The sequence below is a fragment of the Oncorhynchus keta genome, chromosome 1, assembly GCF_023373465.1.
Source record: "Oncorhynchus keta strain PuntledgeMale-10-30-2019 chromosome 1, Oket_V2, whole genome shotgun sequence".
In the NCBI taxonomy this organism is placed as follows: Eukaryota; Metazoa; Chordata; class Actinopteri; order Salmoniformes; family Salmonidae; genus Oncorhynchus; species Oncorhynchus keta.
The window spans coordinates 37,285,781-37,312,589 of NC_068421.1; the positions used below are offsets into that span (position 1 = coordinate 37,285,781).

The following is a 26,809-nucleotide window of genomic DNA, read 5'->3' on the forward strand; positions in this document are numbered from 1 at the left end:
AAATAAATCAGACTTGGAAGATCTTTATTGGGTACTGTTCCCCATTTATTTGAATAGATTGTGATGGGAAGTGTGTCTGTGAGCCCGCTTGTGTCTGTGAGCCTGAGGATGAAAAAAGACAGTTTGGTCTCAGGGTAGACGTAATATTCCGGGACACTCAAATTAGTATGCCATGTTACCTTTGGTATGGTTACATAGTAAAACAGATTGTTACATAAGGCAAAAACGAAATTGGGGTGGATGGGTAGGCTTATAACCCGAACATCTATCAACCCAAAGGTTGCGATTTCAAATATCATCTCAGACAACTTTGACATTTTAGCTAATTAGCAACTTTTCAACAATTTACTACTTTTTAGCTACTTTGCAACCATTTAGCACGTTAGCTAACCCTTCACATAACCCTAACCTTAACCCTTTAACCTAACTCTTAAACTTAACCTTAACCCCTAGCCTAGCTAATGTTAGCAAGCTAGCTAATGTTCGCTAGAATTCGTAACATACATTTTGCAAATGCGCTACATATTGTACATTTTTGCAAATTCGTAACACATTATACATTTGGAAATTCATAACATATAATATGATTTGTAATTTGTAACATATGAAATGGGTGATGGAAATCCATAAATTAATACATACCATACGAAACATAACATATCATACCAAACGGAGTGTCTCTGATTCACATACAGAATAATCTGATTCACATACAGAATAATACGAAATACTCTGAGACCAGGTTGCAGCAGAGGTCAAGTACTGTAGTACTGTTACAGGATAAATAGGTATTTGTGGAAGAATGAATGCACATGTGTGTCTGGGCACACTGCCTGTGTGGGCTGGCAGTGGAAGCACTCCATCTGCTCCTAGATTGTGAGGGATGAATTCTGTCTGTGCTCCTTTAAACCAGCAGCACAGCAGTGTTGTTGGGCATGGACACAGTGCCATGGCTGCTGCTTGGAGTGTTCACAGTGGTGCTACCTTGAGATTGTTCCCATGTGCTAGAGTTCTCAAGGTACTGGGACATAGTTCTCTGCAATCTCCAGGATGTACAGGTTACAGAGCCCCGAATTGTCCTCACTCTGTCTTGTCTCCATGACAACAATCCTGCAGGGGGTTATTAATGTGTTAATCAAAACAATATTTACTTGATTGTGTGTGTGAGTGTGTATCCCATGGAACTATACAGGCACACATACCGGTCTGATCCCACAAGACGGAAGGTCTTCTTGGGGTCTGTGATCTCCTGCAGTACGTATGGGCCCTCTCCTCTCCTCTGCCAGCCATGACGCCACACAGCCAGCAGAGTGTTCTCAAAATACACTGAACCGGACAGACGGAGAGAATGTGCATTAGGCCCTCAGACAGACAGAGGGAGAGAATGTGCATTAGGTCCTCCGTCTCCCAATACACACCCCCCCCCCCCACACCCATCAAACCTCACAATGATTTATCATGATGACCATGCTCCTCTACTCCTCCCCTTCTTACCTACAGCTTCCACATCAAAAGTGAAAGTAGTCTCAGCTTGAATTATCCGGTGGCTCCTCTGCACCCCCTCCAGGTCCACAATATGTACTGAATCTATTCAAAGGCGAGAGAGGTACACACACATTAGCCCTTCCTACACATTTCATTTTCATTATCATATAGATTGATAGAGACACTGTCATTCAGGGGTTAAAACAGAGGTTAAAACAGACTTGGTCTGTAACTAGCCTACTCTTCCTGTGGATGGTGATGTTAACAACATGACTTACTCTCAATGAGCACCAGCAGAGTGTTACAGTCCAGCTGGTTCACCTGCACTGTGTCAGAACACCGGCTCTCTGGAACACAAACACACAGTTACAACACAACTGTAAGATTGGTCCAAACTAAGAACAAAGCTCACAATTCCATTGGACAGTATGTTCATAGAAACAAGCATGCTCTGGGATGTGTTCAGTTCATAATACCTAAGCCAGTGTTGGTGAACCAAGAGGTGTTGGAGTTGAGGTTCATGTTGTCCAGTTGAATGGGCTGCTCAGGACTGGGACCCCTGTGTACCCCAATACACACTAGAGGGTACTCCTGCTGCGGTGCCACCATCATCTCAAACACATGCAGGGGACTGGGCAGGGGGAAGTCAAAGTGCTGCAGGGGACAAATACACAGTCAGGGAAGTAGTCAGGGTCTGACAGCTGTGACAGTAGACGTGACTACAGGGTTGTCTCTAGTAGGGAGAAAATTTGAAACGGTGTGAAACAGTGAGCAATTATCTGAAATTATCCAATAAGATATTTTGCAAACTGTTTTGCTACGATGTGTCCTACTGAAGAACCCAGGAAGACAGTGGGCAGCAGGATGATGAGAAGGGATGCTGTGGGATCCTGTGTGTACTCACCTTGATGAGCATGAACTTATGCATGGGCTCGTACCACTGCAGGAGCACCACACTGGTCTCCAGGGCACAGCACAGGAACACACAGCCCTGCTGCACATTACTGGCTGCACGGAGCAAGGGGGGGACAGAAGAGGACCTCAGCATTCTAGTATAACAGTCATTTAGCAGACACATTGATCTAAATCAACGTTGACTTCAAACCCACTCGTGTTACAACTGAAGTTCAGTGACCAAACCGCCTGAACCCTTTAGTTATCAAGCTAAACAGAACTTCTCAACTTCTCTTTTCTCACCCACTGAGCAGGTCTTGCAGCCTTTGGTGTCCGGTATCTTACATGACACCGAAAACTTCCTGCAAATAAGAAAGAAAATGTATGTTGATACGTAATACTAACTACAGGGGGAGACATTGTTATAATCAACAACAAACACCGGGGAACAAACACCACCACTACGAACGAAGCGGAATGAAACAGGCCGAAACAGGGGTGGGACTACTACTGAACTTAATAAGAAATAAGAATAAGAAATGCTTGTTTGGCTTTTCTGTTGGGAAAGGCTTTGCTACGGTGTTCACTGATGAATAAGACGCAGCACTAGCGTATGGCAATGAGTTGTAGGGTTACCTAGGCAATAGTCTGTGGGTTGGCAAGGCCACCATTCGCTGCTCCTTTCGGGCCTGCTCACACAGTTCCTTCAGTAAGTGAGAATGGAGCTGGGATGACTTACCTGTGGACGAAAACACACACACACACACACACACACACACACACACACACACACACACACACACACACACACACACACACACACACACACACACACACACACACACACACACACACACACACACACACACACACACACACACACACACACACACTTCAGTCTATTTATTTGACAGATGTTAGTATTGTAGAATGTCTATGGCTTGCAGATCTCACCTGATATTGACATGAGGACATTACTAATGGTGTAAACCCAGCTGCACTTTCCTGGATAGAGCTGCAGGAGAGATTCGGGCAATGAGAACATTTCAATGGTTTTCAAGTTAGGTAGAGATTTCAAGCAATATCAAAGCAAAATGCAATAGTGCAGCTATAACATCCATTTTACTGAATTGTACAGTCATACTGTAGCATGAGCTTAGTCTCTCAAACAATACGTTTAGCCTCACTGTAGCTCTGGTCCAGGGTCTTAGGACACGTTCAACACGGGACCAGATCTAGCCTCACTGTAGCTCTGGTCCAGGGTCTTAGGACACGTTCAACACGGGACCAGATCTAGCCTCACTGTAGCTCTGGTCCAGGTTCTTAGGACACGTTCAACACGGGACCAGATCTAGCCTCACTGTAGCTCTGGTCCAGGGTCTTAGGACACGTTCAACACGGGACCAGATCTAGCCTCACTGTAGCTCTGGTCCAGGGTCTTAGGACACGTTCAACACGGGACCAGATCTAGCCTCACTGTAGCTCTGGTCCAGGTTCTTAGGACACGTTCAACACGGGACCAGATCTAGCCTCACTGTAGCTCTGGTCCAGGGTCTTAGGACACGTTCAACACGGGACCAGATCTAGCCTCACTGCAGACAGAGAAAGACATTAGAGCAGATTCTCACAAGCTCCATGGTGGCCTCTGAGCTGTTCAGGTTGAGGGTGTAGATCCCCTCGTCTGCTCCCAGGATCAGGTGGTGGTCTTTAGTTGTCGGATGGTCCCACGACGTTGAACAATTCACTTTCAACGGACAGCCATGGAATACTTTCTTAAAGTACACCTAGAGACGAGGTGGAGAACAGGACCCCATATTCATAAACTGTTTCCGTGTAGGAGAGCTGATCTAGGATCAGTTACCCCGTGTCCATATCATCAGAATCATTATGATAAACAAAACTAAACATATTCAAGATCAGTACTGCTAGTCTGAGACTCTTTATAAACATGGGCCCAGGAGTCACTCTCATTGTTCGTAGTGTGTGTATAGTGTTCCAGATAAAGGTGTGAGTACGTCTCAGTGCATCAATACAGAGTTACAGTAACTGTCGTAAGATGTAGAGCGACATACTCGTGAGACTGGTGGACAAACTTACTGGAGGTTTCTTCAGCACAGGGCTGGCACATTCAACTGGATCCTGCAACAGAAAACAGACACATACTCTAAACATGCATATTGGAATGAAATGCTGTTTTACTTCCTGGTCCCATCCATACCTGGGGAGGCTGTCTCCTTCTCCTGTCTTTCTTGGGGGGCAGCTCAGGTGGTTGGAGGTCCGCTGGTCTGTCTGTTATGTGTAATGGGAAGGAAACAGGGTCTACAGGGGACACAATCATGTTGTTACTGTACATTAGAGAGCATGGAGAAGATGTGCTTCAGGGTAAATGTCATAGGTCAAAGGTCATTCACTGTATATGGTACAGTAAACAATTCAGAAGGGACAACAGGGATATCAAATGAAGATCCTATAACGGTAACTGTAGGTAACAAATAGGGATAAGTGTGGAGCTGACACTCACCGGAGTTGACGTTTCGCTGGGAGCGCGGACGGGGGACGGGGCGTGTGTGGGTGGCACTAGAGGTCCGGAGGAGGGGCGAGGGGGCGTAGAGGGAGTGAAGTGTCTGGCCACGTTCGTCCTCTCCTGTCACAATCTCCTCTGAACTGTGACAAACTTTGGGCTGTGTGGGCACAGTGGTGTAAAGTACTTAAGTAAAAATACTTTAAAGTACTATTTATGTAGTTTTTGGGGGGTATCTGTACAATACTTTACTATTTATATTTTGGCCAACTTTTACTTTTACTTCACTACATTCCTAAAAAACTTTTTACTCCATACATTTTACCTGACACCCAAAAGTACTCGTTATATTTTGATTGCTTAGCAGGACAGGAAAATGGTCCAATTCACACACTTATCAAGAGAACAACCCAAGTCATCTCTACTGCCTCTGATCTAGCGGAATCACTAAACACAAATTATTAGTTTGTAAATTATGTCTGAGTGTTAGTGTGCCCTTGGCTATCCGTACATTTAAAAAAAAAACATGAAAATGGTGCTGTCTCGTTTGCTTACTGTAAGGAATTTTGAATGATTTATACTTTTACGTTTGATACTTAAGTATATTTAACTTTTAGACTTTTACTGAAGTAGTATTTTAACGGATGACTTTTACTTGAGTAATTTTCTATTAAGGTATCTTTACTTTTACTCAAGTATGACAATGGGGTACTTTTTCCAACACTGCGTAGGAATATGAAGCACTGGAATTGTGGCTTTAATCAACTTTATGCTGTAGGCTATGTCAACACCATATTCATAGACACATGGGATATGTAGAGGTAACGAATGGCCATAGTTTAGAAAATGTAGTGTTTGTTTACCTTAGGAGGGAGTGGGGGTGGGATGTCATCTCGTGGGATTGTTACACTGTTCAGGGAGAAACAGAAATGGTTCAGTGTTTCAGATTGTTGTTTTCATCCAAATCTTCGGATCTCTTTTCCCATGCAGCTCTTATATAGACGGGTCGGCTGACAATGTCACGAAAATGATGTGCGCATCAACGTGTCCAGAAGTTGGGCGTTGTTATCATTCTGAACGGTCAGCTAGCTAGCAACAATTACAAGAAGCTGCCATGTGGGGTATCGTTGGCGGCTCATTTCAGCTCTTTGTATCTTGTTATTGATACCATGTCTTGCTTTGAGGTGTTTTGACTGATGACATGTCCATGCTAATATCCAGTACAACAAAAAAAATTGCAGTTTTGAAACTGCAATAAAAGTGCAGTTACTGCAGTAGACTGTGATATTTTGGACGCAGTAATTGCAGAATAACTGCAGTGTACTGCAGTTGAACAGAAGTTATACTGTACTGTAACTGCAGTTACACTGCAAAAGAAAACGGTGTTATTTTGGACACAGTATTTGTAGCGTACTGCAGTTATACTGCACTCTGACCACAATCTTTTTTCCTAAGGGTTGGCAAAAATTCGCTAGCTAGCTAACCAACAACTGCAACGATGTATTTGGGAGACATCAAGTGCTCATTGTGCAAATGTATTTATGTTTTCAATAAACATTTGGAGACTAAAATATAGTTGACATGTTGTCAACATTCTATGCCAACCCTGTCTATTTTGTCCCATTTGTGTTTGTATTTATTAAGGATCCCCATTAGCTGCTGCTTTGTTACTCTTCCTGGGGTCCAGCAACATTAAGGCAGTTATATACCATTTAAAATATTACATTTCATAACACTGACTGGCAACAGAGGGCTGTCTTGATGTACAAGGAGTTGACTCCTAGTAGGGGGGTATAAATATATGTGCTTGTGTAATCATGTCTTTGCAGCTGTTTGACCCAGTGGGTGAATAAACTTGCTTTGAGATTTTTACTAGTTGTCCGTGAGTTTTTACTCTGTTTGTCCAGAACATAACAGTTGGCGTTGTCGGCAGGATTCACCACAATATTTACAGTCGAACTAGGGAGTCCGAATTAGTGAAACAGGAGCCGGCACCAAAAACAAGGTAGGCACAGTTCCTATACCTTTTACCATTCATTCTGACAGCTTGGGAAGATGAGAGTCGTAGGCTGAACCAATTATAGGATACGGACCTAGAAAGCCTGAGTTTATTCAGTAGGCTCATTGTGTAATGACCAGTCGTAAATATTTGGTGTAGGGTAGGTTCCGTCAGGATAGGTCCCGAGTGGAGCTGGTTCTCCTCGAGATCCGTGGGTGACACTACAGTGTAGGGTAGGTTCCGTAAGGATAGGTCCCTAGTGGGGTTGTTCCCCTGCAAGATCCGTAGTTGGGACGAAAGTCCCAGCCGTGGTGGCCGTGAGGCCGTAGAGTGTGCGTGTGTATGGATAAATAAATTGTCATGCTTGTGTACTAGTACGAAAGGTTGTAGAGAAGTAGCCCATCCAGAAGGACAAAGGACAGAAATGCATACCATGGAGAATAGGAGATATCTGAGAGTATCTGTGCTGATGAAACATTGTCAGTGAGTGGGAATGTGGATGGTGATAAAAGGTTGCCTATAAGTTCTGGATGAGAGCCCCATCCAAGATATTCAAACGTAGTTTGAACATGATTTGTGTGTCTTAGCAGTAGCAATACGGAGAGAGGTTGGTTTATGCCCTATTGGGGCGGGGAACTGTGACAGATTATGCGGAAATAGGGAGACAATTGTGAATCATTTTGGTTATGTGTGTTGTCAACAACAGTGATATGTGAAGTGTGACATGTGTATAAGACAGCTGTTTGTCCCAGTGGGTGAATAAACTTGGTTTGAGCTTTGTACTAGTTGTCTTTGAGTTTTTACTCCATTTGTTCAGAACCTAACCATGGTAAAGACAATGATGTTGAGCGAAGTCCATCCACTCCATCCCAACCGAGAAATACAGTACACTCAGGGAAAAAAAGTTATTTGTCATAGGAGAACCCTTTGATGAACCCTTTTTGGTTCCACCTAGAACCCTTAACAACAAGGGTTATCCATTGGGGAGAGCCGAAGAACCCTTTTGGAACCCTTCTTTCTAAGAGTGTACATCCGGAATGGTATTCACTAAAGTGTCTCAGAGTAGGAGTGCTAATCTAGGATCAGTTTTATCATAATGGATAAGAGAGGTGGTGCTGATCCATCAGCACTCCTACTTTGGGACTGTGTGACTATGGGCTCACAAATACAGATGAGACTGAATGGGTGAAGTAAGTCTCAGTAGGCTTGCTTACCTTCTTGTGCAGACGGTCGGACTGTGGAAAGAAGATAGAGAGAAGGTAGAGAGGGTTGTCAAACAGCTCAGATAAATGTGCAACTGAAGATATTTCAATAAACTAATGAATGAATAGTCAAGTGTGCGTTGTGATTACATGTCCACGTCATCATAGTCATCATCTGAGTCCATGCATTGGTCTCTATGGGGAAGAGAGAAAGGGAAGGAGATCAACACAGTGCCAGATAAGATCGGTAGTCAATAGTGGTCTTCTCATTACCCATAGGATAATTTGTCCTGTAAGTGGAAGACTTGGAGATGATGGAGACATCAGTCAGTGTGTTATTGGTTTGCTGAGCAGTAATCCCCATACCTAATTAGGCTCTTGTCGCTGCCAGTGGATCCCAGTGTGTGCCACTGCACTGTAGACCGTACCTGAAGTACAGAAAGACAACGACAATATATCAACAACGTGCCGGCAAAACAAAACAAAAACATAATCAACGTCAACACCACCATCATCAACAACATATTACGGTCGTCATCCTCAACATCATCATCATCCCTAGCCTACCTCCTCCTTGGAGTCAACATGGGCCAGCATCCCTGTGGAATGCTGATCAATAAGATACGCAGGGCTACATTTGTATCCACACTAGGAAGCACAATGGTACACAGGCATGGGTACACCACAGGTACAGTGGTGTAAAGTATTAAGTATAAACTATCAAAAGAGAGAAAGTCACACACTCCCATGTATAATAAATTCCTTTATTTTGATAGTTTGTAGTTTATTCGCCGGTAGTCAGCACCTCCACACAAACTATTATTCTGGGTGTGCGCTAGCTCATGTTTTTTTATGCAATGTATTCAGTAAAAAAATACTTTAAAGTACTACTTAACTCGAGTAGTATTTTACTGGCTGACTTTCACTTTTACTTGAGTAACCTTCTATTAAGGTATCTTTACTCAAGTATGACAAATGAGTACTTTTCCCACCACTACCCACACACACGCATATACACTCATACACACACACACACTTACCATTGCTTCTGGTGAGGCTGTCTTTACTGGCCTCCTGGTGTAGAGCTGCTCCACTGATAACACACACACACACAAATCCAGTGATTAGTCGCACATCTATACAACCGAGTACATTTCCTGGACAGGTTCACAAAGGAAAATAATAATTATATATTTATATATATATATATACAGTGCCATATATATACAGTGCCTTGCGAAAGTATTCGGCCCCCTTGAACTTCGCGACCTTTTGCCACATTTCAGGCTTCAAACATAAAGATATAAAACTGTATTTTTTGTGAAGAATCAACAACAAGTGGGACACAATCATGAAGTGGAACGACATTTATTGGATATTTCAAACTTTTTTAACAAATCAAAAACTGAAAAATTGGGCGTGCAAAATTATTCAGCCCCTTTACTTTCAGTGCAGCAAACTCTCTCCAGAAGTTCAGTGAGGATCTCTGAATGATCCAATGTTGACCTAAATGACTAATGATGATAAATACAATCCACCTGTGTGTTATCAAGTCTCCGTATAAATGCACCTGCACTGTGATAGTCTCAGAGGTCCGTTAAAAGCGCAGAGAGCATCATGAAGAACAAGGAACACACCAGGCAGGTCCGAGATACTGTTGTGAAGAAGTTTAAAGCCGGATTTGGATACAAAAAGATTTCCCAAGCTTTAAACATCCCAAGGAGCACTGTGCAAGCGATAATATTGAAATGGAAGGAGTATCAGACCACTGCAAATCTACCAAGACCTGGCCGTCCCTCTAAACTTTCAGCTCATACAAGGAAAAGACTGATCAGAGATGCAGCCAAGAGGCCCATGATCACTCTGGATGAACTGCAGAGATCTACAGCTGAGGTGGGAGACTCTGTCCATAGGACAACAATCAGTCGTATATTGCACAAATCTGGCCTTTATGGAAGAGTGGCAAGAAGAAAGCCATTTCTTAAAGATATCCATAAAAAGTGTTGTTTAAAGTTTGCCACAAGCCACCTGGGAGACACACCAAACATGTGGAAGAAGGTGCTCTGGTCAGATGAAACCAAAATTGAACTTTTTGGCAACAATGCAAAACGTTATGTTTGGCGTAAAAGCAACACAGCTCATCACCCTGAACATACCATCCCCACTGTCAAACATGGTGGTGGCAGCATCATGGTTTGGGCCTGCTTTTCTTCAGCAGGGACAGGGAAGATGGTTAAAATTGATGGGAAGATGGATGGAGCCAAATACAGGACCATTCTGGAAGAAAACCTGATGGAGTCTGCAAAAGACCTGAGACTGGGACGGAGATTTGTCTTCCAACAAGACAATGAACCAAAACATAAAGCAAAATCTACAATGGAATGGTTCAAAAATAAACATATCCAGGTGTTAGAATGGCCAAGTCAAAGTCCAGACCTGAATCCAATCGAGAATCTGTGGAAAGAACTGAAAACTGCTGTTCACAAATGCTCTCCATCCAACCTCACTGAGCTCGAGCTGTTTTGCAAGGAGGAATGGGAAAAAATGTCAGTCTCTCGATGTGCAAAACTGATAGAGACATACCCCAAGCGACTTACAGCTGTAATCGCAGCAAAAGGTAGCGCTACAAAGTATTAACTTAAGGGGGCTGAATAATTTTGCACGCCCAATTTTTCAGTTTTTGATTTGTTAAAAAGTTTGAAATATCCAATAAATGTTGTTCCACTTCATGATTGTGTCCCACTTGTTGTTGATTCTTCACAAAAAAATACAGTTTTATATCTTTATGTTTGAAGCCTGAAATGTGGCAAAAGGTCGCAAAGTTCAAGGGGGCCGAATACTTTCGCAAGGCACTGTATATATATATATATATCTCACAGCTGATGTCAGAGTTGGTTCTCTCTGCCTGGTTGTGTCTGTTAATGGAGTAGATCCTTCTCAGGGAGCCGGGTACCACAACCTATAGGAGATATCACCATAAAGCCATGAGTACTGCATTCTTACATTTTACATGTGTTTTACAATGTGTGATCATGTTTATTGATATGTATCATTCATGTGTATTGTGTATACAAAGTATATTACTATATGATATTACAGTGTGTGTGTGTGTTTGATTGTGGAGGGTATGTGTGTGATGCTCTGACCTCCACGTCTTCCTCCTCAGATGGCAGCGAGGGCTTCAGTTTCTCAGGGTGACGCAGCTTCTCCAGCAGATCCAAGATCAAATCCTGTCTCAGACACGGCTGTGTCAGAAACAGGTGCTGCAGGAAGAGAGAGAAACAGAGAGAGATAGGGAGAGAAAGAAAGAGAGAGGGGGGGGGGATATCAAGGAGAGAAAAAGGCGTACAGTGATTACAAGAGATGAATAGATGAGCCAAAGTTTCAACTTTATTTGTGGGCTAGTACATGAAGTCATAGGGCAGCCATTAATAGACACATACACTGAGTGTACATCGGCTGACCAGGTGAATCCAAGTGAAAGCTATGATCCCTTATTGATGTCAATTGTTAAATCCACTTCAATCAGTGTAGATGAAGGGGAGGAGACAGGTTAAAGAAGGATTTTTAGGCCTTGTGGCATGAACTGCAATGCTGCTGGGTTTTTCACGTTCAACAGTTTCCGGTGTGTTTCAGGAATGGCCCACCACCCAAAGGACATCCAGCCAACTTCACACAACTGTGGGAAGCATTGGAGTCAACATGGGCCAGCATCCCTGTGGAACTCTTTCGACACCTTTCCCTAAATAATTGAGGCTGTTCTGAGCGCAAAAAGGAGTGCAACTCAATATCAATACCATATTCTTAATGTTTGGTATACTGAGTGTATACAATAGGCCTACTAGTGATTGACATTAGCAGCAGCACAAAAGTATAGCAAGCCAAAGTCACCTAATAAGTAAAGTGCTCAGTGCATTTTCAGATCATCTCGTCAACAATATATCAACAACGTGCCGGCAAAACCAAAAAAACATCAACGTCAACAACATATTACGGTCGTCATCCTCAACATCATCATCATGTCTAGCCTACCTCCTTCTCTTCCCTGTATTGAAAAGGGCAATGGTCATAAGGGTGAAGGAGTGCTTGGACCTGTTAGTCTTAACAGTGGGGGATCTAAACTGGGAGCCAGAGGGTAGGACCTGGAACTCATGTTGTAGGGGGTGGGAACAGTCAGACAGGATGGATTCTTCCTTTCTCACCCCTTCTCTGTTGTACAGGTCAGACAGACTACTCTGCTGCACTCCTGTGATCTTACTGCCCACTTTCACTATTGTAGCTAGTGCATTTGAAGAAAAGTGAGGGAAGGAGAAAGAGAACCGGTGGGTGAGTGAGTGAGATCGAGCAGAGAAGAGAGACATTCTCTGTGTTTCTTGAGGTTTACTCACTGTCAGCATCTTTGAGGCACTGGGTCTCTTCTTAGTGTTCCTGATCAGCATTGCCTTGACAAAGTTATAGAAAATCGAGGACCTAACATGAAAGTGGTGGAAGAAATACTGTTGTTTTAACCAACTGCATATTACAGAATGTAGATTAATTGACAGAATTAAAGAATACAGGTATCATTACCACAGCCCAGGTGGATAGTAATGGTTTTACTGCATACCATTTGGCCTTTTCCTTTAGTTTAGGAGGTTGGTAGCCACTTTTGGACATGAGGAACAGCACCCTGAGAAAAGACCAGACTTTGATGTGAGGTTTGTGTGTCTGTCTGTCTGTGTGTCTGTTTTTGTGGGTGTGTGTCATCACAGGTCGACATTGTAACTAAGAATAAGTTCTTAATTGACTTACCTGTATAAATAAAGGTGAAATGAAATGTAAAAAAGTGGGTAAACGGCATGTGCGTAAACGTCAGGCATGAATGTACATACAACTGGAACATAAGGGGGTGTAGAAAGAGGAACGTCTTGATTCTTTCTGCGGGGAGTGTGAATGTAAGAAAGAATGTTGTGTGTGTGTGTGTGTTTGTGTGTGTGTGATTACCTTACCTTAGTGGGTGCACATCGAACAATGGGGGTTGCAGCTCAGCCAGCTCGATAGCAGTGATTCCTACAGACCACACGTCACACAGCTCGTTGTAACCCCCCTTTATCGCCACGGCAGCCACCTCTGGCGCCATCCTGGAAGACACGGGCAACCGCAACCGCTACCATTAACATCAAGACCATCTGACATCAGATACAACCTCAAGAAGAGCCAAAGGGAGGGGACTCATTTGACCTTCAACCTCACCAGTAAGGAGTCCCGATGAAGGACATCCGCCGTGCCAGAGTAGCCGTGATCTGTGCCGAAATCCCAAAGTCCGCTAAACAGCCAGATAAATGCGTCACTTGTTTAATGTGAGGACAGAAAATGTATGATTTCGATGTCATTATTTACTTCCTGATGAGTGTACTAGGGCTTCACAGTCACACACCTAGCTTCACCTCTCCAAGGTCATTCAGGAGGATGTTTGCACCCTGGACAACAGGAAGAAGAGACAAAAGCCATCATGACAGAGCAATGTGTACAGTATATGCTGTCTGGACAGCATGAAAACACAACAAACATTGCATCATAACTTAAAGCAAGCCTTGTCTCAGCCAGAACGACCCTTAGCGACAGACTAGCGTCCTGTCTAGGAGGTGTACTAGTACATCAAGTTGACTCATGCTACTGAAACAGGAGATAGACTCCTGCCCCCATGGGCCATTCATAACCGTTATAGAGGCATGACTCATCCCAGCACATTAGGGAGTCAAACCTGGTCATTTCACCTTTATGTCTCTGTGAATCTTCTTCTGGCCATGTAAGTAATCCAGACCCTGCAGGTAGACAGTTAGTACACTGTTACGTGTTGATATCAAAGCTGGAGATATCAAAACTATTACCTAAAACAGCCAAGTGACATGTTATCCATGCTATATTGTAATGTGTGATATGAGTGGTCTAACCTGCAACATCTCCCTGCAGACAAATGCAATCTGAAGCTCAGAGAGAGGTCCAGTCACTAGAGGGAGAGAAAAGAGGGTGTGAAGTAGGACACTGTTTTATAAACTCTGTTACAGTTGTAGATCGTAATCTGCTCCAGTTCACCCACACACACACACACACCCACACACATTACTCTGGAGGACAATGTGACAAATGTCATAAGAAGCACAGCAGTCGATAATGATGAGTAACTTATGATCACTCAAATTAAATCTATGAAAATCGGCGAATGCAGATGTTTTGGGCGGAGGTTTCTTTTCAGCGTAATGGTAAATGGTGATACACTCTTAGAAAAAAAGTGTTCCAAAAGGGATCTTCGGCTGTCCTCATAGAATAACCCTTTGTGGTTCCATGTAGAACTCTCTGTAGAAAGGGTTCTACATGGAGCCCAAAATAGTCTTCAAAAGGTCCTCCTACAGGGACAGCTGAAGAACCCTTTTAGGTTATAGATAGCACCTTTTTTTTTTACAAGAGTGTAGGTGACCTTTAAGAGTGTTGCTGTGTTTGAACTTTGTGCACGTCCTAACGTGACAAAACTTCCTGCCAGAGGTACTTCACAGAGTAAACCCTGCTGGTTGTGAGACTGATCTGTAGTCAAAGCCTGATCAAACAGCTTTATGTCTCTTTCATCCACACATACTATGGATCACCTCTCACCTTCTGTTAGTCTAACAATTTCACCTTCCTCCTCAGAGTTTTCTCAGTTAATACATCACAAATCAACCTAAGCTGACACACACACACACACACACACACACACACACACACACACACACACACACACACACACACACACACACACACACACACACACACACACACACACACACACACACACACACACACACACACACACACACACACACACACACACCATGGTAGACATCCTGGAGAGAGCCTCCTCCACAGAACTCCATGCAGATCGACAGCGTGTTGGCCCTGGAAACAGACATGCATGTCACACACACGCATCTGTCATATTAAAGGTTTATACTCCCAGTAACTTTATCATGATCACAACTGATAATATTCCCAGTTAGTCTGTATCATCCCATTCCAACTAGAGTATGATATGTGGCTGTGTGTGGCAGGGCCTGCTCAGTGCCCACTCACCGTATATAGCTGCCATAGTAGGCCACAATGTTGCGGTGCTTGCAGCTCTTCACTATGACGATCTCCTGCTGGATTACTGAGAAGTCCTCCTCTGTGTGGGAAAATGTCATATCATTTTATATCATGTTCCACACTGCAATGTATATGGATGCCAGATGATGTCACAATATAGCACCACAACATCATCTTGGTTTGTAACCAATTATTTTTGTGGAACGGTAACATTTGACAACGGCATTACCTCGGAAATCTGATACCAATGTGGATTGAAAGGTTTGTTTCTTTCAGACCTGGATTCAAATACTACTTGAAATCATTTCAAATACTATATTTGTGCTCAATTAAGCTTGCCTGTTGTAATGGAACCAATATAAATGTCTAGAATGACCAAACTCCACCCACCTGGTACTCCAGACAGGTTAAAGCAAACGCTCCAAGTATTTGAAAGATATGAAATAGTATTTGAACCAATGATGTATATAAACCCTGGATTGCTGATGCTATGTATTGGCCATTGAGAGGCTTCGAAGCCACCGGTCGGCTATATTGGCACTCCCCAGTAGGTGCTGTCCTCCATAGGAATGAATGGAATTCTACAGTATTTCAATTAAATGTTTCAAGGACAAAATTACATGTATTTAAGTATTTTTTTGTTGTTGTAGTGGGGACAGTAAGATTAGTAATCTCAAAAAATCATACTTTAAGGATAAAAAAGATATATAGATATTTTTTTTATTTGTATGTTTAGCTCACATAATATAATTTAAAGTATGCATTAAGGTGTCTGTAATAGAATAAACATGGTAAAATGAATATAGACATTAATAAATGGTTTTCTATAGATTCCAAAACATTTTTTACAACGGTGGAGGAGTACCAAGATGGAGGCATGGTGGCTTCAACACAGCGCCCCCTATTAGTCATCTAGTGTATATATAAATAATTGATTTGAGCCCATGTGTGGTCTCCAGTATCTGTAGTAATAGAGGGGGGTTATTTTACCTGGCTCCATCTTGATGACCTTGATGGCCGCCAGCTCCCCGTTCTGCTTGTTCCGAGCCTGAGTAACAGACAGCTGCATCAGTCAGTGGACTTGTTATGGAAGGGGAGTATAACCTGATTCACTGACCTCAGGACAGATCATGTTGTGTCTATGAGTTTATGCGACAATTACTTTCCATTGAAAAACTGTGTTCATTATCTGTTGAGAGTTGATATGGTGAAGCTTTTCTGTGGCGTTCACTGTTTTGTTTACTGTGCTAAAAAGATCTGTGGTCCGCTATGAGGAAACACCTAACAGGACAGTCCAGACTGTCCTATTTACTTCAGCATTGCCCAATCACACACCCGACATACACTAGAGAACACCAATGAGATGTTTGATGGTTGACACAACAACACTAAACATACAGTTGAAGTCAGAAGTATACATACACCTTAGCCAAATACATTTAAACTCATTTTTTCATAATTACTGACATTTAATCGTAGTAAAAATGCCCTGTCTTAGGTCAGTTAGGATCAGCACAGCTTTTATTTCTTTCATCACATTCTCAGTGGGTCAGAAGTTTACATACACTCAATTAGTATTTGGGAGCATTGCCTTTAAATTGTTTAACTTGGGTCAAACGTTTCGGGTAACCTTCAACAAGCTTCCCACAATAAGTTTGGTGAATTTTGACCCATTCCTCCTGACAGAGCTGGTGTAACTGAGTCAGGTTTGTAGGCCTCCTTGCTCGCACACACTTTTTCAGTTCTGCCCACAAATGTTCTATAGGATTGAGGTCAGGGCTTAGTGATTGCCACTCCAATACCTTGACTTTATTGTCCTTAAGCCATTTTGCCACCAAGCTTTAACTTCCTGACTGATGTCTTGAGATGTTGCTTCAATATATCCACATGATTTTCCCACCTCATGATGCCATCTATTTTGTGAAGTGCATCAGTCCCTCCTGCAGCAAAGCACCCCCACAACATGATGTTGCCACCCCCGTCCTCAACGGTTGGGATGGTGTTATTTGGCATGCAAGCCGCCCCCTTTTTCCTCCAAACATAACGATGGTCATTATGGCCAAACAGTTCTTTTTGGTTCATCAGACCAGAGGACATTTCTGCAAAAAGTATGATCTTTGTCCCCATGTGCAGTTGCAAACCATAGTCTGGCTTTTTTATGGTGGTTTTGGAGCAGGGGCTTCTTCCTTGCTGAGCGGCCTTTTAGGTTATGTTGACTCGTTTTACTGTGGATATAGATACTTTTGTACCTGTTTCCTCCAGCATCTTCACAATATCCTTTGCTGTTGTTCTGGGATTGATTTGCACTTTTCACACCAAAGTACGTTAATCTCTAGGAGACAGAACGCGTCTCCTTCCTGAGCGGTATGATGGCTGCGTGGTCCCATGGTGTTTATACTTGCGTACTATTGTTTGTACAGATGAACGTGGTACCTTCAGCCGATTTGGAAATTGATCACAAGGATGAACCAGACTTGTGGTGGTCTACAGTTTTTTCTGAGGTCTTGGCTGATTTCTTTTGATTTTCCCATTTAGGTCAAGCAAAGAGGCACTGAGTTTGAAGGTAGGCCTTGAAATACATCTACAGGTACACCTCCAATTGACTCAAAGTATGTCAGTTAGCGTATCAGAAGATTCTAAAGCCATGACATAATTTTCTAGATTTTTCCAAGCTGTTTAAAAGGCACAGTCAACGTAGTGTATGTAAAATTGTGACCCACTGGAATTGTGACACAGTGAATTATAAGTCAAATAATCTGTCTGTAAACAATTGTTTGAAAAATGACGTGTGTCATGCAAAAGGTAGATGTCCTAAACGAGTTGCCAAAACTATACTTTATTAACAAACTATAGAAATCTGTGGAGTGGTTGAAAAACAAGTTTTAATGACTCCAACCTAAGTGTATGTAAACTTCCGACTTCAACTGAAGCCCCTGGGTGTGCACAGTGGAAAGTAGGCAGACAATAGGGTGGGGTTAGCTGGCGGGGGGCTGGGTTGAGTGGAGAGAGATGGTCACTGAAGGAAAGCCACAAAACAAACAGTGCTCCTCTCACAGACCACTGGAAACATTGTGATCGAAGTCAGGCCGTTTCCATGGTGACGTCACTAACATTATTGACAGATTGACACCACACAGATGCAGACACTCACCAGCTCTTATACTCATGGAGGATAAATGTCTTAAGAAGCACAGCAGTCGATAATGATGAATGACTTATGATCCCTCAAATTAAATCTATAAAAATAGGCGAATGCAGAAGATGTTTTGGGCGGAGGAGTTTGTGTGTGTGTGTGTATGTGTGTGTGTGTGTGTGTATAGGTTAGGCTGATTTGTGATTTCTCTTTAACTGGGAAAATGTTGGGAAAGAGTAAGGGAGAAAGAATTCAGCCAAACAAAAAGTAAGAGGTCATCTACAGTTCTACTTTGTGATATACAATTCAGTCCCATTCAAAATCCTATTTTCATTAACCCCTTACCCTAACATTAACCTTAAGCCTAACCCTAACCCAAAAAACTTAACCCTAGCTCCTAAACTAACCCTAGCTACTAACCCTAACCCTAAACCTAATTCTAACCCTACACTAATTCTAACGTTAACCCTCTACTTCCTAGAAATAGCATTTGACCTTGTGGGGACCAACAAAATGTCCCCAGTTGGTTCAATTTTTTTTGTTTACTATTCTCGTGGGGACTTCTACAAGTCTAGTTAAACACATCCACACAAGTCCACACACACATAGACACACCCACACACACACTATTTCTTGTGAAGTGTAGATACTATAAATACCAATGACTCTCTCACTTCTTTATTTCCACTTTCTGGCCTGTTGTAAGGATTGCACCTGGCACAACATGTCAGTGCATTTTATTGGAAACTCAACCTTATCCTGTCCTTTCTAGTTTGGTACATGACGAGTCAATGCATTTGAGCCTGCGGGATAAATTCTATTGCATCGAGAACTTGAGATTGTGTAAGTAGTTCTTCTGAATGTCACATCAGTAGGATCCCTGCTTACAAACAAAACAAGTCTACTTCCATAGAGGGTAAATCCATTTGAATTGAACCACTTTTTGAAAGTATCCATACATGTTTGCCCATGGAAGTGGAAGTGGTCAGAAAGATACTTTTTGGACCTGAATTCCAAAACATTCAGGAGATAGAGGTGCTCAAATTTGGCATACCCCACCATACTATGAGTCATCCATGTCTTAATCACTGGAAAAGGTAAACGGTGGAATTTGATGTAATTTAAAAGCTTACTAACAAGGTTGTCAAACTATTTTAGAACTTCTTGGAAAATATTTTTTAAATGAAGATTATGACATAAATTTGTTTAGTGTCAATTATCGAAAAACACATGAACTCAGATTTGTTTCATATTTCCATATGTAGTAGCTACCATACATCATCTGAGTTTTTTTTGTTGATCCCACCATCGGTTGAGAAACAACATGCTCTTGAATACAGGGTGGGTATCATTTCAATCATTGAAAAAATGTTTCATAGAATGGACCTACCCCTTCAGACCACTGCAATTTAGCTGGTACACCATTGACATTTAAATATAATTTACATTTCTACTTCTAATTACTACCACAAAGATGGCCGCTGGTCCACCCATGGGTCGAATGTCAACTTAAATGTCTATTCTATCATCTATATTTCTAGGATTTCAATACTTTCCTATGGAGGATTGACGTAAGTCTATACAGTGCCTTGCGAAAGTATTCGGCCCCTTTAAGTTAATACTTTGTAGCGCCACCTTTTGCTGCGATTGCAGCTGTAAGTCGCTTGGGGTATGTCTCTATCAGTTTTGCACATCGAGAGACTGAATTCTTTTCCCATTCCTCCTTGCAAAACAGCTCGAGCTCAGTGAGGTTGGATGGAGAGCATTTGTGAACAGCAGTTTTCAGTTATTTCCACAGATTCTCGATTGGATTCAGGTCTGGACATTGACTTGGCCATTCTAACCTGGATATGTTTATTTTTGAACCATTCCATTGTAGATTTTGCTTTATGTTTTGGATCATTGTCTTGTTGGAAGACAAATCTCCGTCCCAGTGTCAGGTCTTTTGCTGACTCCATCAGGTTTGACAGTGGGGATGGTGTGTTCAGGGTGATGAGCTGTGTTGCTTTTACGCCAAACGTAACGTTTTGCATTGTTGCCAAAAAGTTCAATTTTGGTTTCATCTGACCAGAGCACCTTCTTCCACATGTTTGGTGTGTCTCCCAGGTGGCTTGTGGCAAACTTTAAACAACACTTTTTATGGATATCTTTAAGAAATGTCTTTCTTCTTGCCACTCTTCCATAAAGGCCAGATTTGTGCAATATACGACTGATTGTTGTCCTATGGACAGAGTCTCCCACCTCAGCTGTAGATCTCTGCAGTTCATCCAGAGTGATCATGGGCCTCTTGGCTGCATCTCTGATCAGTCTTCTCCTTGTATGAGCTGAAAGTTTAGAGGGACGGCCAGGTCTTGGTAGATTTGGAGTGGTCTGATACTCCTTCCATTTCAATATTATCACTTGCACAGTGCTCCTTGGGATGTTTAAAGCTTGGGAAATCTTTTTGTATCCAAATCCGGCTTTAAACTTCTTCACAACAGTATCTCGGACCTGCCTGGTGTGTTCCTTGTTCTTCATGATGCTCTCTGCGCTTTTAACGGACCTCTGAGACTATCACAGTGCAGGTGCATTTATACGGAGACTTGATTACACACAGGTGGATTGTATTTATCATCATTAGTCATTTAGGTCAACATTGGATCATTCAGAGATCCTCACTGAACTTCTGGAGAGAGTTTGTTGCACTGAAAGTAAAGGGGCTGAATAATTTTGCACGCCCAATTTTTCAGTTTTTGATTTGTTAAAAAAGTTTGAAATATCCAATAAATGTCGTTCCACTTCATGATTGTGTCCCACTTGTTGTTGATTCTTCACAAAAAAAAATACAGTTTTAAATCTTTATGTTTGAAGCCTGAAATGTGGCAAAAGGTCGCAAAGTCCAAGGGGGCCGAATACTTTCGCAAGGCACTGTATATATATTTAAAAAACTGTATTCTATGATGTGTGGACCTCCAACCATCTTTGTGGTACCATTTCAAAGTAGACATTTCTATTTTATTCCCATTTTAGTACATTTATCAGCCAAAACTCGACACCTACCCTGTATTCAGGAGCATGTTGTGCCTCAACTGATGGCGGGCACAACACAAACACCTCAGATGATGTTAAACAGGGTCTAAGCTACAACATATGCAAATATGAGAAGAAAAAAAAAGATTTACATGTTTTTTTAGATCATTTCCATTTAAGGTTATCAAAATATTAAATTGTTATAAAAACAGTTTTTTTTCAAGGAATTACAAAACCGTTGACAAACAAACCTGTTCATAAGATTTTAAATTAAATAAATCTCAACTGTTTATCTTTTCCAGTGATCACTGTCTCATGGTATGGTGGGGTATACAAAATAGGTCAACTTTGAGCACCTTTATTCTTGAATGTTTTGGCATTCAGGTCCAAAAAGTCACTTTTATGATGACTTCTACAATGGGCAAATACTGCATGTATGGAAGGTTTAGTTCAAGTCAAAAGGGGTGCTATTAAAAAGTGATTGAATTCAAATGGATTTAACCTAGATAGAGGATAGGAGTTGAAGTTGAAAAAAAGAGTCTTAGCTAAATGTGTACCCAAAAAAGTATTCTGCTTTCATAGAACAGTGTGCCGAAGCAGAAGTACAAAGTTACAAACGCATAAAACCCCACAGCTCTTTCAATTACTGAGCTTCATGTTGTAGCCCAGCAAGAACAACTTGCCACGATAATGAACATATGAGACATTGACAAACATCGGCAGTAGTCCAGGTATTTTTCTGGTGTTTATTTTTGTGTCCTTGACCGCCCCCACCTCAACCCCTCCAAACACTTAACGTAGACAGCATGCAAACCAAACATGTTCTTCCTCTTCCCCACATGCTAGTTAAATAAAGGTACAATTTTTAAAAATACAAAAATGCTCACTCAAGGCTGGCCTGTTTCCTTGACACTGTGGGTAAGCAAAGTGCCGCATCTGCAGGTCTCCATCAGTGTTCTGTCTGCTTGTTGAATCAACACATAGGCCTTTGAGAGTGGATAAGTGTGTGTGTGTGTCTATGTGTGTGTATGTGTGTCGGCTTGTGTGTATGTGCCTGTGGGTGAGTGTATTATTGTGAAAGCCCTTGTGGCTTCAGTGCTTTGAATGTGTATTTATTCACTTTGCACAAAAAAAACAGTTTGCAGACATTGCTACCATAAGTTGTTGAAAAAATGCAAAGTACTGTGAAAATAGAGCAGAATCTATCGATGGCCTCCGTTTCTCTCTGGAGAGGAAGTGAGCTCCATATCCCTCAGACTTTGCATCAGTCAGATGTACAGTGGGCAAGCTCCTGAACACAGCAGCTGGCATACTCTGCCTATGCTCGTTCAGTAAGGCCACTCATGATATTGTAAAATCTTTGTCATTTTTCTACAATACCATTATTGACATTGTAGAGTGTATCAGGATCCTGGAAAGGGGTATACATTCCACATAAGATACACAATTTGCACCAAATGTTCCTATACTGTAGAATTAGCGTCCAGCACAGAGAAGGCACGTAGCAACTGAATGAAATGATCATGGCTGGTGCTGAATAGCACACTCATAATGTGCTGTTCAAACAGGTGCAAAGCACACTGCATTTCTGCAAAGTTCTGTGACCGGTGACAATATGACTTACTCAAGAAATAGAATGTGTCCTTGCAACTTGTACAAAACAAGTGTTACTGCAGGATACAGTTTGATATTGCCTCCCAACATCCATGCATATCAATGATTAAGCTTCTGTATTTGTTTTAATGGATGTGATGTTCCAACTCACTTACTGGTCACATCCTTTACGCACCTATCCTGATTCAAGGTTAACACATTGTGTATCTAATGTGTCTTTAGGACGGTGAATTCTCCAGTGCAGTGACAGTTTGTCTTGTTCCAACACAGTTACTGACTGAGAAGACATTCTGCCCATGAACAAAATTGCTACATACAAAGCCACAGTGTAACTGGCTGGGGTTGAGCTGTGAGAGGTAAACACAACTGACCTCATGGTAAGAGTATAGGACTTAGTTACCTGAAGAAAGACAACAGATCAACCTCTTTTCCCTGGTGAGCTATGAGCCAATCTTTCACTATTTGAGGAAACAGAACTGAGATAAAGCAAGAGTGATTCAAGTGTGCTTTAATGCTTTAATGTAATACACTTTAAGGTAGTACAAAGGGCCATATTCATTAACCCTAAGTGAAAGATGAAGAGACAAAGGAAACCTGTATATGAAAAAAGTTCATCTAAAATCTATTTTTTTCTAAAACCACTAAACAGGAATTACAAAAAAACAAAGTCTAAATTCCCTGAGAATGTGAATGAAATAATCCAACAAGGTTAATTTACTTGAGACATGATTTAGGCCTACATGAAATCAAACAATTGCCTGCCCCCACAAATACAATCTTAAATGGAAAATGTTACTGTTAATCAGACTATTGACATTTGAAACACAGGCCACCATTAGAAGCATGACAAAAAAAGTTAAAAGCACAACAACAAGGTAGCATAAAACTATCTGAAAATGTCCTTGCTGTGAGTTGTTTTAATCTCTGACCTTGTAAACTTCGCCATAGGTGCCTCCACCGACCCGGAGCAGAATCTCAAAGTCCTCCTGGGGATTCCGGGTGGAGATGTCCAGTGCAGCCCGGTTCTGGGAGTCCATTACTCCTGGGGCATGGCACAAACACACACAGACGCAAACTCCCTCCAATGACTGCTGTTCCTGCTGAGGCGAACAAACACCACACCACACTCTCTCTCACCTTCCTTCTTCACTCACCAGTTAAACCCCCCTCCCTCTGGTCTCTTTCTTCTCTCTCTGTTGCATGCTCAGTGAACCTCATTTACATTTACTCTGGTTTTATTTCCTGTTGGGTGTATGTCTGTGAAGGTATGAGTGTATGAAAGAGAGAAAGAGAGAGAGACAGAGAGAGAGAGAGAGAGGGAATGAGACTTAGTTTCACCATTGGCTTTTTTACATTATTTGTGTGTGTGTGTGTGTGTGTGTGTGTGTGTGTGTGTGTGTGTGTGTGTGTGTGTGTGTGTGTGTGTGTGTGTGTGTGTGTGTGTGTGTGTGTGTGTGTGTGTGTGTGTGTGTGTGTGTGTGTGCGTGCGTGCGTGCGTACAGCTGCGCTACTCGGTTTTCTGTGTGGGTTCTTTCTTGTCAACTTGGGCAAGCCTGCAGAGGTGTGAGCTACACATCTGCAACACTGCTCTCGTTTGGAGCCATTTATAATGGCCTGACTTCCTGTAGAGCAACAGTAGCATGTCGATACACATGAGAAACAAGAACAGTGTTAAACATTAAACCATTATTTGCCATGCTTCATTATCTAAAATATTACTTCCAATGAGGAAACTTGAAAAAAACATTCTGACGCATACTTAATTGATTGAATTCTCTGACTACCAAAGGACATAAGTCAAAGGCATCACATTGCTCCAGTATTGGTGATAAGAAATTAGTAAGAAATCAAAAGAGAGAAAACCTTTTCTGGACCTGCTGAGAGCACTAAAAACATTGTACAATAATATGCATATACTGTTGTTAGAATGACAGCAGGCTATATCGCATAATATTGTCAAATCAAATGTTGTCACATGCGCCAAATACAACGGGTGTAGACTTGACCGTGAAATGCTTACGAGCCCTCCCCAACTATGCAGAGTTAAAAATCATAATAATTAACACGAGGAATAAAATACACAAGAATGGAGCTATATACAGGAAGTATCAGTACCAGATCACTGTGGAGCTATATACAGGAAGTATCAGTACCAGATCACTGTGCAGGGTATTTGAGGTAGATATGGACACAAAGGCAGGGTTAAGTGACTATGCATCGGGATAGATCATAATATGAGTAAAATAAAGAACAGAGTAGCAGCAGCGTATGATGATGAGTCTGAAAGTGTGTGTGCGTGTCTGAGCATACAAGAAAGCCCAAAGTGTGTCTGTCAAAGGCCATAGCACACAAACACCCACTGTTGTTTGCCATAGGCATATAGCAAGCAACCACAGATAACCTTCATTAAAATATCGAAAGGGCAATTAAGGCCTATGGGATAGTACGGCTGATGATCAGGTTTGAAATGAGACTATTTGGCGTTAGTTGTGATATGCATATGACAGTGTGCACTAACTGATAATATAAATGTCACTTTATAATGGAGTTTCAAGGCAGAGAGATAAGGCAGAGAGATAAGGCAGAGAGATAAGTCGATGCCTATGTCATTTAAAGGTTTGGCCATAAAAGGAAGTAATGTCTTGCACTTGTGCAGTCTCCTAGAAACCACACATCAGCACTGAAAAAGAGATCACTGTTGCATTAAGCACAGGCTATATCACATACCACATGCACTAGCACAGTGTTCCCCAACTGGAAACCAATGGTTTTCTGAGCAAAAATAAATACACATTTGTATTATTTCAAATGTTCATTATTGGACATAAAATACTGTAAAAACATCAGGAAATCACCTCCAAATGATTTCCTTTTTGGAAATCTTTTCCCAGGTATTCCCACGCATAATAGAGACACTATAAGTGATTGTATACAAATGTAAGCAAGGATTGAAATGATTATGTTTTAGTCAAATATTATATATGTTTGGGATTCTTGCAGTCAAATTGCAGTCTACAAATCATTTGTAATGCTGTACCGGCCCCCTGAGCATCCCCTCAAGAAAAAATCTGTCCCCTGCTGGATCTAGCCCAACAGCAGTTTACCACCCTGCATCCCACTGCTGCTTTGCTTCTGAAGCTAAGCAGGTTTGGTCCTGGATGGGAGACCAGATGCTGCTGGTAGTGGTGTTGGGGGGCCAGTAGGAGGCACCCTTTCCACTGCTCAAAACAAAAATAATCCCAATACCCTGGGGCAGTGATTGGGGCCATTACCCTGTGTAGGATGCTGTATTTTGGATGGGATGTTAAATGGGTGTCCTGAATGGGTGTCTTGACTCTCTGTGGTCACTAAATAAATGTCCTGGTTAAATTCCTAACCTAATCATCCCCAGTTTACAATTGGCTCATTCATCCTGTAACTGTTCCCCTGTAAATTAGAATGTGTTCTCAGGTAAAATAAACAAATTAAAGTTGATTTGCTAATTAGCACAACACTGTAACTATAGAACATATTACAATGTGAGAGCAATACTAAATATACTGTTTTTACAGCAACCAATATATTTACCTTAATAGTTCATACTCCATCACAACAATAGGAGGCAGTCAATTTACCATGCAGCAGTCATTTTGTTTGGGTAGGAACCAGGAACCAAATTGGTTTCAGTCTAGTGGTAGTAAAACCATCACATTCAGGCTCCTCGGTGCATTCACGTCATTCGAAACGCTCGTCAATGATAATTATAGTGCATATATTTGGCCATTCGTCTATATGTTCACAAATGAAACATACTGATTTGTTGATCATATGCTGTCTCCAATGCATTTTCAGCGACATGTTCTGCAGTTTCTAAC

The 26,809-nt window shown here is 41.9% G+C and overlaps 1 protein-coding gene and 1 long non-coding RNA gene across 3 annotated transcripts; one reads left to right on the plus strand and one right to left on the minus strand.

Annotated features, from left to right (window-relative positions):
* Positions 1-18: 18 nt before the first annotated feature.
* On the minus strand, positions 19-26,694 carry LOC118384273 (mitogen-activated protein kinase kinase kinase kinase 5-like). 2 transcript variants are annotated; one of them, XM_035770664.2, is made up of 33 exons: positions 26,523-26,694; positions 23,885-24,212; positions 16,190-16,247; positions 15,188-15,278; positions 14,949-15,013; positions 14,035-14,090; positions 13,858-13,905; positions 13,518-13,560; positions 13,334-13,406; positions 13,090-13,221; positions 12,708-12,770; positions 12,490-12,571; positions 11,248-11,364; positions 10,979-11,060; positions 9,142-9,194; positions 8,468-8,529; positions 8,252-8,296; positions 8,114-8,134; positions 5,764-5,809; positions 4,901-5,060; positions 4,598-4,698; positions 4,477-4,518; positions 4,008-4,163; positions 3,334-3,394; positions 3,016-3,118; positions 2,683-2,741; positions 2,390-2,493; positions 1,962-2,139; positions 1,764-1,832; positions 1,495-1,587; positions 1,203-1,326; positions 985-1,110; positions 19-102 (listed from the first exon to the last, which is right to left on the minus strand). In XM_035770664.2, exons 2-32 carry the CDS (start codon positions 23,990-23,992, stop codon positions 1,014-1,016), a joined length of 2,592 nt encoding a protein of 863 aa, XP_035626557.1. In that variant the 5' UTR covers positions 23,993-24,212; positions 26,523-26,694; the 3' UTR covers positions 19-102; positions 985-1,013. The 2 variants fall into 2 exon arrangements, with proteins under 2 accessions (XP_035626557.1, XP_052379719.1); XM_052523759.1 differs by having other exon boundaries at positions 19-1,110.
* LOC127931363 (uncharacterized) lies at positions 3,401-4,023 on the plus strand. Its single transcript, XR_008140811.1, has 3 exons — positions 3,401-3,698; positions 3,757-3,872; positions 3,931-4,023. It is a non-coding gene; the product is annotated as an uncharacterized LOC127931363 (long non-coding RNA).
* Positions 26,695-26,809: the final 115 nt, after the last annotated feature.